Consider the following 13,023-nt stretch of genomic DNA (forward strand, 5'->3'; position numbering starts at 1 on the left):
CATTCTTTTTTTTTTAAGGAATATCAGTTGACATCACGGTTAGTCACTTGAAATTAAAATATTGGTATCTAAAGTGCTTGTAGCAAACAAATCATGGGTTGTTACACTATGAGGCAAACCATTCCGAGCTCGGATGCCTAGGAAAACATTAATGTATACTGTAAACGACACCATTTATGCTGCCTCAATATTTCGCGAATTCGGCCAAGTGTGGTTTTTAGGAATATTTCGTGGGCACGGAAGTTTTGCGAATCGGTGTAGGATATATGCTATGCATTTATAACCACAGGGAAACATATTTCTGGGACGTATTTTCTGGGATATTATACAAGTATCGAAATTTGCGAAATCAGGTCTTCGCAAAAATTAAATTGTTTACATTATTAGAAAGTGTCTTATCCGCAGCAAAACTCGTGAATAAGTTTATCATGTTTCTGTATATAGATGAGGCATACAAGCAGTGGCATAGCCAGGAATGTCTACGACTTTATCTGTGTCTGTGGTAGGGCGTGGGGCGGGGGGGGGGGGGGGGGGGGGGGGGGGAGAGGGGAGGGGAGGGGAGGGGAGGGGAGGGGAGGGGAGGGAAGTCAAACTGCATATGTGTATTATACAGCTTTCCAAGAAATACTCTGCGCTAGGGATGAGAGAACCTTTTTTGAGCTAGCTTTCTAGCTTATAGGGGGTGCGAGAGTTGCACCAACTGCATCATCATCAACATGGCGGTGGCCTAGGTGCGTTTTTTATGAAGGCATATAGGTTCGGCTGGATTTCGGGGAAGGTGACATAAGCCCCTCCCCTGGCTACGCCACATGCACACAAGGATGTCATGGACATTTCCTTGCCATTTGCATTATAAATAAATCGAAGTGTCTTTTTCTGAGCACCTTCCAGTTGGTGAATAAGTGACTGGTAATGCGGATCCCATGGAACGTCCGCATATTTTAGTATAACATATGAACCACAGAAACGTACAACACGAGCTTCATTTAATGGTCGTTGATTCACTGGCGAAAAGAAAATGGCAGGAAAGAGCTTTTGTAGGCGTCGCTGCGACGCCACGTGAAGCCATGGTGGAACGTGACATTGTGACATGACTTGTGTGACACCGTGATGTCTCCTCGTGCCACGGCAACCCTGCACGCAACACATCTGGTGGTCCAATGTGAAACATCATCAAAAATGGTTCTCAGCTTGGTATTTTGATGAAATGCAGCTTCTCTCTAGTAATTTAAACTGTTTCATCAACCCCGTTTTTTTATTACATGCAGGCAAAGAGGCTGCTGCTGAACAGCATTGTGTGGCCAGAGGTGGAGCTCTTGGTCGAGCAAAAGCTGGAGGAACATTCGCGAAATGGTAAGCTGATTTCGACGTTCCTTTTTCTTTATTTTGTGGCCACTGTTCTGAACGATAGCAAAGCCTTGGCGTTGCCTTCGCAGCACCCTCCATCCCTCTCGTCCAAAGCAGGTTCTCCTGCGAAGAAAAATTACGAGTGTTTGCCTCGATGGGAAATTCTGTTGATTTATTTATTGTAGAATACCGCGCACCCGCCCATTCCACACTAAGTGCCCATTTCCAAATTTGTAAGATCTGAGAAAATATGCACAGTAGATTGATATGTAAAATTAATGACCGGACAAGCGCCCATCCCCCATTTTTCTCGCGATTATCTCTAAATTTTGAGTGGGCGCTTTCCCGGTATCTTACGGCAGCTATCTGAACTGTAATGGCATTGTCTTAAAGGTAGTGGTTTACCCACTTCGAAATGAGGGACGTGGCAGTAGAGAAATGCAAATGCATAGCTGGTAAGTCTCCCGTATTATCCAGGAGACTTCCGAATTTCGACCATTTCGTAAGGTTGTACGGTTGACAGGAAAACCCCACCCCCCCCCCTCCCCGCACTTAAGCAATTAGTTTTTGCCGTCACGGCAGACTGCAGCAATGATATAGCGAGGCCCAGCTGTACCTCACTAGCATGAGAAGTGCAATACAAGTGTAATGAAGTTGTCTGCATGTAAATTGTCAATCTTTGTTTTTGAAAAGAAAAAAACAGCTACATGCCCCCCTCCCCAGTAAAAATCCCTCGGATTTGGTTTCTTTAAACATGGCAGGTATGCTGGTAATGTTCACTTCATGTCGGTTGGTTTCGGTTTTCACAAGAGCAATGTCTGACATGCGAGGCCTGTTCATGGAGTTTTCTGTAACCTGTTCTGAAATTGTTTCACTATGATTATTTTTGCAATGATTTATCACCCGTTTGGTTGTTTGTTTATTGATATATATTGTTCATTTGTTGCTCTTTTACTACCCATTTTTTGTACCTGCTCTCCCCCACTGTAATGCCTTCAAGCCCTAAGGGTATATTCAGTAAATATACACGAACTCATCTTTGTTACGTCACGCCGCGGTGGTGGGGCATCGTACGCACTTCCGGTCCGGGGCTGTGGGCCGAAGTGCCCATGTGAGGCGTGTATTCCTGCGATGTTTTGAAAGGAACCAGACAAAAACCTGCCTTTTCGTCAAAATGCTGCGACTGGGGCTGTACCAAAAGTGTAGAGAAAGATTTGAAGGTCAGTTTTCATGCGCTCGGTTCGTCCGAGAACGTGGATATGTGCCGTGAAAAGGGAAAACCAGACGCCGTCGGACCACGATTGCTTGGGCGGGAAGCATTTTGGGTTGAATTTACGGATACTTTTGGCCATCAGATTTATTTGTTTTGTTCCAAAATGAGCGCTGGAAAATCGTCAAGTTGCACGCACCACCAGCGGACTACGTTCAGTGCGTCTTCAAGTTCAAACGGCTGCCTGATTGTTCGAACTGTCGTCTGCTCTTTCAAACGTTTCTGCTTGTCGTCTGCTCTTTCAGAGTACACCGGCCCGTAGATCAAACATGGGCCCGGTACTTGCGATAAGAAGTAAGTGCAGGCCTCAAAAGACTTAAGTTTGAAGGTTGGTAAGCAGGCTGGACGTAAACAGTAGATACAAGGAGATGTTGATCATTGTTACCAGTGGCCATCAACGATTTGTTATGCCTGATTCACTTGGTTAGATTCTGCTTGCGATTTTCAGTATTGACGTCGACATCTCAGCTACGGTTCACGCTTTTACAGTCCGAGCGACGTCGCTACTGAAAATTGCAAGCGAAATCTCATCATGTGAATCAGGTTTTAGCTTACATTCTGTGGCGTCCATGCGGTATGAATCGCCGCGTGTCAGATGATTCACGCGAAGTTTTGCGGTGTAGCGAGCCTTGGTAATTTCGCTGACGCCGCTCAAGTAGTCAGACATCGTTAGGAGGACGTAGAATCAACAATTTCAACGCCAAAAAGGGCGTGGGGCTTACACCGACGCCGACAACATTGCATTTCAATGGTTTGTTTATGGGCGACGGCGAGCTTCTTGCCCACACCCCCAGCGCGCATGCGCGGCGCCATTGGTGTCCGCTAGGGGCGCTCCGGGCGCTCCGGTTTGTTTGTAAACATGAGTTGGTGTATATAAATAAATGCAGTTTTTTTGCAACATATAGGAGATTTTTTAGGCAAAGGTAAATTTTCTTGGTACCCTTTTTTATATGCATGGGGCAGGGCACAAAGGAAATAAAATGTTTCATTAAGGTACGCTTAGAGCTTGGCTGAACTGCTTGTTGAGACACCGATTCGAACAGGGGTAAGGTTGTCTCGTCAATTGTGGATATCTATCGACACCGGAGTAGCATGCCTTATCTGCTTCTGAAAGATTAGCCGCTACAAACAGGCTATCGCTAGAGGTGTCTGTCTCTGTGCAGCCCAAGTATTTTTCTTTCTTTTTTTCTTTTTTTTATCCTAGGTGTCAAGGTTGTGGTTCTGGAGGCTGCCCTACTTTTGGAAGCTGGCTGGGATCACAAGTGCCACCAAGTCTGGCTGAGCATCATTCCAGAGAAAGAAGTGAGTCAGCGGCATCTCCCCTGGCGGTCAAATTTGTCTCGAGCCACGCTGCACACTTGAGCACGACTGGAGCACGGGCTAAGCGTGCTCTAGGCAGGTTTTGGACTTGATTGTATGTGTGCCCAGAAATTTTCGAAGTTATGCCAGATTTCATGCAAACCTTTCAGCGGGTTGCCAATAATTTGCTGAACTGTTCCGAATGTATTTGTTTCGGCGTATTTATTTCTCGCATACTATAAATGGTCCTTCCCTTTTTCCCCTCATGTAATGCCCTTAGCAGGCCCTTGATGCAGAGTAAATTAATGACTGAATGAAATATACATTCCGCACAGAATTGCAGATTGTTTGCATTGGGAAGCCCAACTTTATTGCAGCAATAGCCGCGGACAGAATTAGAACAGTAAGAGGGTCTTTCAGTCCTGGGGCATGTCGGGCTCTGAGGCTTGGACGTATTCCCCACAAGAATACCACCTGAAGCTGCACGACCTTAGAGTATGTTATACAGGGGTCAAATCCCTTTCGCTCTTTTCCACGGCCATTGGCGATCGATCGCTCGTAATCAACAGATTCCTCGAGCCGCCAAAACTTTAATTTGGCGCGCAATACTACGTTGCGCCATCTCATGAACAGTTGAGGAACTACAGCTTTGATTTCGATTTCGTTTTGCACTTTCTCCCGAGCTGGTGACCCATGAGAAATAAATCTCCTGCGGCAGTGGCTCTTGTCATCTTGATGACATTGGGGACCGCTGCAAAAATAGCCTTAATCGCATGACTTAACTGGTCTTGCTGCTTGTTTTTTTTGTTTTTTTAAGACAGCAGCAGCGAGGACTGTGGATGATGTTGGATTGTTTGATTCGAGCTCCAACAGCAACGTTTCATCTCCAAGGTGCAGAATATCAACAGGTGCACGTTAAAGAGCATCTTTCTAGCTTTCTAGGCTGTTCTGAGCTAGGGTACATATTTTACGTGTGATGCAAGCCTTAGAAACTCCAGCAGATGAGAAGTTAAGGCAGTGCTGAGACAACCTCAGGTCTTTTGCAAAAACAAAAGTGTTCTAGAGGACTCGTGCGTGTCCGCATCCAACACCGTCTCGGTATGCAATGACACCACAAAAGCACACTTGCCAACAGACAAAAAAAAGGGGGGGGGGGGCATTAGCTAGAGTTTTCTAACTGACAGAAGTGGTAATGGTGCAAATGGGGCACACATTGTATAGACTCTTTCAGGCAGCTGGGCATGGGCGCCGCCATAACCGACCTTCAGTTTTTGTCCCCGATTATTCCGTTCGCTTCACTTCATCATTACCACAGCAGGGCAGGTTATTGCCATTTTAGATTCTACTGCGTCCTCCTCCCCAGCCAAGGCCTTTGTGGAGGCTCGACAACGCCCGCTTCAGTGGCTAGGCATCTCGGTAAGACAAGAGAAGGTCGGCTATGGCGGCTCGATCTGGCGCGCGTTGAAAGCGTCTATATTTAGGGTTGAGCAAAAAATGTTTTGACTTTTTGTTCTTATTTATGCATGAATTCCAATCAGCATTTATATTTGACAAACTTTTCTCAGACATCAGTGCAGACATTCCTTTTTCTTTAAAAAATCAGCTTATCGGCTACATTTTGATATATCATAATTGGGGTTCCGTGTGTTAAATTTTTTTTTCTTCTTTTTTTGTATTGGGGGTATTTTTTTTTGGGGGGGGGGGGGGAAGTATTTTTTTCTAATGATATGATGTTTTTGTATAAATTGGTTATAACTTAACCAGTTTACACGAAAAACACAGAATTTTTAGGAAAAAATGAACCCCCAAAAACAAAAACCACCAAACTAAAAAAAAAAAAAATAAATTGAAAGCAATGAATTTTAATTATAATTCACCATATGCTGGCTAGTTTCGAAAATAAAAGATGTTTCGTTCATCTCTCAAAAATCACCACTTTGTCCAGTGGTACGGAAAGTTACATATTGCTTATAGCAAGGAAAAAAATTGTGCTTGACCGGGGGATGAACAGATGTCGACGATGTGCCCTAGCAATTCCTGGGGCGGGGTGCCTCAAGGGGCATCCAAAGAGGATACTTCAGAGCGCGTGAAGCCACACTTCTCTACCACACGAAGCAAAAGTTGAAGTTCGGCCGTCCGTCTTCCGTTTTAACATGCACCGGTCAAAAGTTGCGGCTCTCATCCTCACCTCCTCCGCTTTTCCTTGACGTCGGTGCCTGTCCATCCATTCTGCTGCACCCTCGTGTCCTTCCCCTTCTCGTTTTTGGGTCTCGAAGAGCAGCGGAGGCCTCGAGCGATTGACTGACAGTCAACAGAGCATGCGAGCGACTCTTCAGACCCACGTGATGCGTGTGCTCTAGGCCTTCATGAAGAACACGAGCATACCTTGGCTGAAAAAAAGCTCCCCCCCCCCCCCTTTTCTTCCGGCCAAAAAACAAAACAACAAAAGTACGGAAGGAGGCGGATCATCGCACTGTGGCGTAGAAGTGTCGCTTCGTGCATTCCTGAAGTGTCTTGTTCGGACAACCCTTCAATGGCCAAACATTTTGCAACTATCATTTTCACAGCCTGGTCAGCACACTCATTGTCGAGAGTGGCAGTTTTGGGGTGAGCAGCGGGGCATCAAACTCCAGTTAGCTCTCGCCACATAGACATTAAACCATCTTCCAGACTTTGCAACTAATATTTTTTTTTTACAACGCGTGACATTAAATTTGATTTCTGCCCATCCGCGTCCCAAAGGCTGGTTGGCACATTTGCGTGCGAGTACAGTCGAGTGCGTAAAAAGTGTAATAATATTTGCGGATTGGGTAAAAGCAAGCAGAGTGCACCGAGCGTAAGTATGTGTTCTTCGTTGCACTGTGCTAAATTTGTATTACTATCAGGGGTTTCCCTAGGATTCTAATCAAGGGGGGGGGTGTCCCAATGGCGTGGGGGGGGGGGGGGGAGAGAGAGAGAGAGAGAGAGAGAGAGAGAGAGAGAGAGAGAGAGAGAGAGAGAGAAAGAGAGAGAGAGAGAGAGAGGAGAGGGGAGGCAATGCGAGGCGAGGCTAGATAAAATATAAAACTGTTTCTTATTTAGTCCACTAGCTAAATTACAGACGTCTATTAACCAAATGCTCATACCCGTAATGTATGTTTCCCTTTCTCTATATATACACCTGAGAAGTGGTGTTTTCTACTCAATCTGAAAAAAAAAAAAAATTTTTTTTTTTTTTTTTTTTTTGGATTTAAGGGCAGGTGTTTAGGAAAACTAAGGGGGGGGGGGTCTCAACCCCCCCTAGGCGGGGTCTAGGGAAATCCCCGATTACGATATCCCTGTTTTTGCATTTCCATTATACACATCTCTGTAATTTTATATTCCAAGGTGTTTTCTGTGTGTCCCACATCCCGTGTATCGCTCACAGCTGCCTCTGCTCCCGACTGAGAGTTAGCAATATATCGAAGAAAACAAATGAAGAACTAAAAAGACTCGATCACGCTCGAAACGCAAATGTCTGAAGCGGCCATAAGTGTGGCCGAGTCGTCCTTGGCACCCCTTCTTTTTGTTGTTTGTGGTACGACAATTCGTGCCCGTTTCGATGCAGGCAATAAAACGGCTCATGGCTCGGGACGGCCTGAACGAGGAGCAGTCGCTTCGACGTATCCGGTCCCAGAAACCCAACAAAGAACAAGTGGCCATGGCCAACGTCGTCTTCAGCTCCCTCTGGGAGTACGACGTCACAGAGCAGCAGGTGGGGTCTTCCTCTCTTCCTCGTCGCTGGCACACCCGACAGTGCAGTGATGTGATTGGTGCGCCAATTGTGCCAAACTGCGCCAAGGGGCTAACCCTGTTACATCCTGCTACATTTTGCCACAATATGGGTAATCTGCGCCAAGCCTGCGCCAAAGGACCAATTCAGGCCGCCTTTCAAAGCCGAAACTAAATTGAGTACCGTAATTGAGCATGCGTGAGCTAGGTGGCGCAAGTGGCCGCCCGACACAGAGTACCCAGCTTCAATCATTCATCCGGTCTTGCATGGTTCTTCCCGCCTTCTCAAGTTTCACGCGCTCGTGGATCTCGTCTAGCGCAATTTTTTAAATTTTTGTAACGATAGACACGGGCGTGTGCGGACGCTCCGATGCTAGCATTCATGGCACCAGCCATGCCGTCGTGCTGTGAAACGAAACCATGTTTTTGTGCTGCAGGAGTTACTTTGTGAGCTGAAGCCTTCGCTCCTGAAAGCAACGGCCATGACAAAACTGTATTTGGTCCCTGCCTGCCAGTCACCCTGGTCGCGCAACGTCGGGTGTTGCCGTCCCCACGTCGCTGCAGATCTGGCGCTTTCTAAACTAAAGCATATATACCTGCACTACATGTCCATCAACATCCCTGCTCTTGTTTAATTCATACACTACTACAAAAATCCCTCTTTAACTCAAAGATTGCTATGTCAAAGTATTGATTATCTAGGTTTCTCTCAGCGGACTTTCTTTGAGAGGGACCCCGGTGCGTGAAAAATCTAGCGTGAAAGAAAGTTGATGAAGAGAAGTGAGCTAAAGCAAAGAAGGTAATGTCTGCACGCTGAACACTCGCAGCGCACTTGTTTGTATCGAGTTCAGTCGTTGCACAAAGCGCTCCAAGAACTTTTCGCTCTCGATGTCTTGCATCGATGCGCTCAGGTTATTTTTTTGTTTGTGTTAAGCTTGTACCTCGCCTGCCAGCCTGGCAAGCACACGCCGCTGGTCTGTTTTTTGTCGTTTGCTGGACAGTTACTACATTTTGCATACAATTTTGGGAACCAGTTGGCGACGGTTTAAATCGAACAGCCGTTGTGTCCGCTCGCGCGCCGAAGCACGTGCAACTGCAAGCCTGCCGAAGTTGCCCTCACGTGCACGCAAACATGATTGCACGACAGAGGCACCAGCCGGAATGCTTTCAATCCATTTTTTTTTTCTTCGTTTGTTTACTTTAGACGAAAATTTGTCACGTCGGCAACCAGTAAAACGAAAGCGTTTTTTTTCATAATTGTTCGGCAACGCCCACAGCACTGTATACTTTTAGGATGTCTCAGCAGTAAAAACATAAGCTGCTAGTTCCGTCACCACTGTAAAAAAAAGGAGGTGTACACGGGTACTCCCCTTGTCCCATATGTAACTCCCCAAAACATTTTGTCGTTCTGTCCACTGACGTCGAGCTGGCAATACCAACTTTTACGAGCAGCTTGATAGCTGTTGGATATAACGTACTAAATAGCTAATGTGCGTATCAAAGACTAAAAAAAAAAAAATTTACTGAGGTTTTGCAGCTGGGCCGAAAAAACCTTGATTGTCTTAATATAGCCTTTAATGAGCACATTAGCTATTTCAATAAGTTGTATCGGTCGACTATCAAGCCGCTCGTAAAAGTTGGTATCGCCAGCTCGACGTCAGTGGACAGAACGACAAAATGTAGTTTTGGGGAATTACATATGGGACAAGAGGAGTACCCGTGTACACCCCCTTTTTCTTAGAAAGCATTATGTAACATGACAACACAACACAAAGTGTCTTTCGTATGTCCAGCACATAAAACCAATTTGTTTTATTTTTCTAAGAATATCTGCTCCAAGAGCCACTTTTGCTGCTCCGAAACACTGTTCTGGCTGCTCCAAAGGCCACTTTTTCTGCTCCGAAACACTATTTTGGCTGCTCCGAAAGGTGGTCCAAAATGGCTTAGGCCAATCACATCACTGCAGTGAAGTATGGGTCGTCTGCCGCGTCTGCACGGGTGCGCCAGCTCCGGTAGATCGCTTGCGCAACACCCGTGCACCTCCACGTTCGTGTAATGTTACACGAGGAACCGTGTGAGCTGTATGCCTTTTCTACACTAGCCGACCAAGGCGTCTGAACGTAGCTATCCTTACCATACTCCAAAATTAAATTGCCTTAATGCCCCCTATAGCTTTTTCTTTTTTTCCCGATCTACTGTAAAATGTGCAGCGAGTGCCAGTGCAAAATTTGGAGATAATCTTGTAAAACTGGGGAATGGGCCCTCCTTGGGTCAGCTGTGCGTAAAGATGTGTCCTTCGTGTATCTTCCAAAAGTTACAAAATTGAGGGGTGTGCGCTTATTGTGGCATGGGTGGATGCTCGGTATTTTACAACACATACACTGGGTGAGGAACTTGGAGGAGTGGCAAAACCTCCCTTTCACAGCTTCGAAAATTCCCACAATTCCGTAATGCGGTGGGCTGCTCATTAAAAGCCCGAAGTAAAAAAGGGCTCGTCTTGTTTTTGGAGCAGCTAACTGTGATCGTGATCGCACTACCTCCGTCTGTATTGCATCTCTGTTGGCGTGACTGTGTACATCTTATGTTGGGGCTATGGACATTTACCTCAATAACAGGTGTGCTGCCTACACGAGGCTTACCCGTCAACTTTCTTGAGGAGCAAGTGGATCGCCGATCCTTAAAATGCAGAGAACGGGCAGCGCGAATGACAAGGCTCAGGAAGCATTTCTTCTCAAAAATATGAATTGTACCAGACACTGGAGCGTTAGCTTTAGTTGGCACAAACGAGGCATTGGCACTTTTTTGCATTTTGCTTCAACGGGGCATTGATGTTTATTGCCAGAGATGGTGGCTCGGATTAGCATATTTCATCACGCAGGTAATTTTGACGGCAATCATTCAGTTGTAAGAGAAAAAAGAAATTCAGGACACCTAAGCACTTCTTACGAGTTGTAAATGCAAAAGCATTCTCAGCACCGAGCCGCAGAAGTGGCCGCAGCGCCGGCAGGGAGCTTGGCCCGAAGCCAAGCTCCCTGCCATGGCTTGCTGGTGACTGCTGTGCCGCGCAGATTGCCGTGGCTTGCTGGTGACTGCTGCGCCGCTTGGTGAGGCAGCGGCGGGAATGCAAAACTCGGCGCGGTGCGTCCTGAAATCACGTGTCCCCTCATCATCATCATCGCCGCCCTAGCTGCGGGTGCCGGTTGACGACGTTAGACCTCAAAGTGTAACGTTAGGCCTAAACTCAGGCCTACGCATCCCTGCGTCCCCCTCTCACGTCAAACGGCTGCGCTTACAGGACGTTAGACCTCAAAGTGTAGTGATAGGCTTAATGTCAGGCCAATGCATGCTCGCATTCCCCCCTCCCGCTGCGCTACCAGGAGTTCGGCTGGCTCCTTAGCATTGATGACGCGTCGCAGCCAATGGGAAATAAGGTGCCGTTTCGCTGCTACAGACAATGCCGGCTACAGTTAATGCTTTTGCATTAAACTGGGATGACCGGTGATCGCTTGTTCGTGCTAAATTCATCGTGCTTTGGGCTAACAATTTTTTTGCCTGAAAACAGGCGCATTTGCTTCTTCATCCACTTAGCTCATTCCATTAACCACAATGATTGGCTGTCTGTATGCTCTGCAGGAAAGTAGATGCTTTGGCTCTGTTCACAAGCTATGGGGAAATTGTCCAAACATGCACCAGTTGCTTATGAAACTTGTTTTGTCATGCATTTCCATGGGCTGAATGATTTTGTGCACACTGCCCATCATTCTCTCCCTGGCTCCAGACTTTTCATTACGCTTCCGCCGTTGAGTAGCGTCGGTCTCACTGACTTACATTTCAAAATAGTGGACATATTGCCGTTGCCGACAGTGCAGCGACACTTTTTGGCAGCCTGAGGTGTAGGGGCTACACTCTGTGTTGGCGGCTGGGAGCTCAGATAAATGATCTGTCCTGCAGTTCCCGCGCTGCCACTACCCCTTGCACCTAGGTATGGTGCGTCCCCAGTTTCTCAAGTGTTTTGACATTGAGGAACCCCTTTTCTGGTCTCGGCATTGATACAATTAAGTAGTAAAGAGCCTACTGGCCAGGTAAACTATAATGTGCATAATGGAGAGTGTTGGGCTCATGATTGCGTGTCAGTGCACAGTTGAGACCTGCTAAAAAAGCGCTTAAACTGTAAAAACGCTTTGCCGGGGGGCAGGGACAGCCGAGGAAATTTATGTTAAATTGTGTATGTCTAAGCTGTTTGTTCATTCTCTCTGCAGGTAGCAAAAGCGTGGAACGAGCTCCAGCTGTACCTCGGAGACAAGCCACCACCCTCTTACACTGTTGCCTCGTAGAAGGGGGGTACCACTATGTTGTTTTGTAATCGTTGCAAGAGGTATATTCCATGGGCGTCACTGGTTGGAGAGAATCATATAGTAGAAATCGTATTTTTGTCCAAGCCTCGCTTGGGCACAAGGCAGGGCATGCCGCAGTTCTGTGATACTAACTAGGAATTCATTGCATAGTTTTAAGCCATTAACAGCTTCCTGCTATGGTGCAGCATACTCGGAATGGTTACAAACGTATTTATGGTCGTGGGTGATTGTTAAGCACCTTGCCTCCTGTTCGTGTTGCGCGTCTCTTTAAACTAGGTTAATGCTCGTTAGTTCTCTTGAGCAGTTACACCTGAATGTAACAAAAAAAGCTTTGAGCTATGCACTTCATTCCAGCGCTCGGTATTCTACAATGCATCTTATATTTTGTTTAATGAAGTTGTCAGAGGTCTATAATGTAGCACATTTCCAGTGTGGAATAAATCTTATTGGTGCTGTTCTTCATGAAGAAGTGTGTGTCCCTTTTATTCAAATCCCAGGTGTACAGTGCTCACCAAAAGTTATATGGAACATGCGGACTGTGATCTTACTGGAGCTCCATTCTTGCAGCAGCCGAAGAACTGCTCCACAACTTAGCACCTGATGGAACAACCTGAGCAGGGGAGGTCGCTTGCTCAAGGTGGAAGTTGTGGCTGCTTGGCGGACAACGCAGCAATTTTTCCTTCTAAGCAACGCATTTTTGCCACCGCCTCACACTGTGGGGCATAAGTGAATGCCGAAGTAATCAGTTATTAAATGCCTCGACCATTCACTAGAAACTGGAAATGCCCGCTGCTTGAGCCATCCAACCACTGACAATTCAAGTAGTCACATATCCACCTTTGCATAAGGGGGTTGGCGAGAAGTGTAGAGTGCCCGTTTAGCAAAATCGCTGCAGCGTCTATGGTGCAGGCGTGATTTCGACCTTCAGCAAGCAGCTTCCCTCGTTCAGGCTGTTCCATTGATAGCTACATTGTAGAGCAGTTTTTCGGCTGCCGCCAGGAG

General features: G+C 46.6%; 1 protein-coding gene across 1 annotated transcript in view; it reads left to right on the forward strand.

Moving 5' to 3' along the window:
- The window catches only part of LOC8025601 (bifunctional coenzyme A synthase), a 37,239-nt gene extending 24,752 nt beyond the window's left edge, over window positions 1-12,487 (forward strand). Inside the window, exons 6-9 of the mRNA XM_042293808.1 lie at window positions 1,269-1,353; window positions 3,822-3,919; window positions 7,503-7,649; window positions 11,926-12,487. Coding sequence (XP_042149742.1) covers window positions 1,269-1,353; window positions 3,822-3,919; window positions 7,503-7,649; window positions 11,926-12,000 — 405 coding nt within the window. The 3' untranslated portion in view covers window positions 12,001-12,487. The remainder of the gene's footprint in view (window positions 1-1,268; window positions 1,354-3,821; window positions 3,920-7,502; window positions 7,650-11,925) is intronic.
- Window positions 12,488-13,023: the final 536 nt, after the last annotated feature.

This window comes from Ixodes scapularis, unplaced genomic scaffold (assembly GCF_016920785.2).
Source record: "Ixodes scapularis isolate PalLabHiFi unplaced genomic scaffold, ASM1692078v2 PGA_scaffold5__190_contigs__length_132052651, whole genome shotgun sequence".
In the NCBI taxonomy this organism is placed as follows: domain Eukaryota; kingdom Metazoa; phylum Arthropoda; class Arachnida; order Ixodida; family Ixodidae; genus Ixodes; species Ixodes scapularis.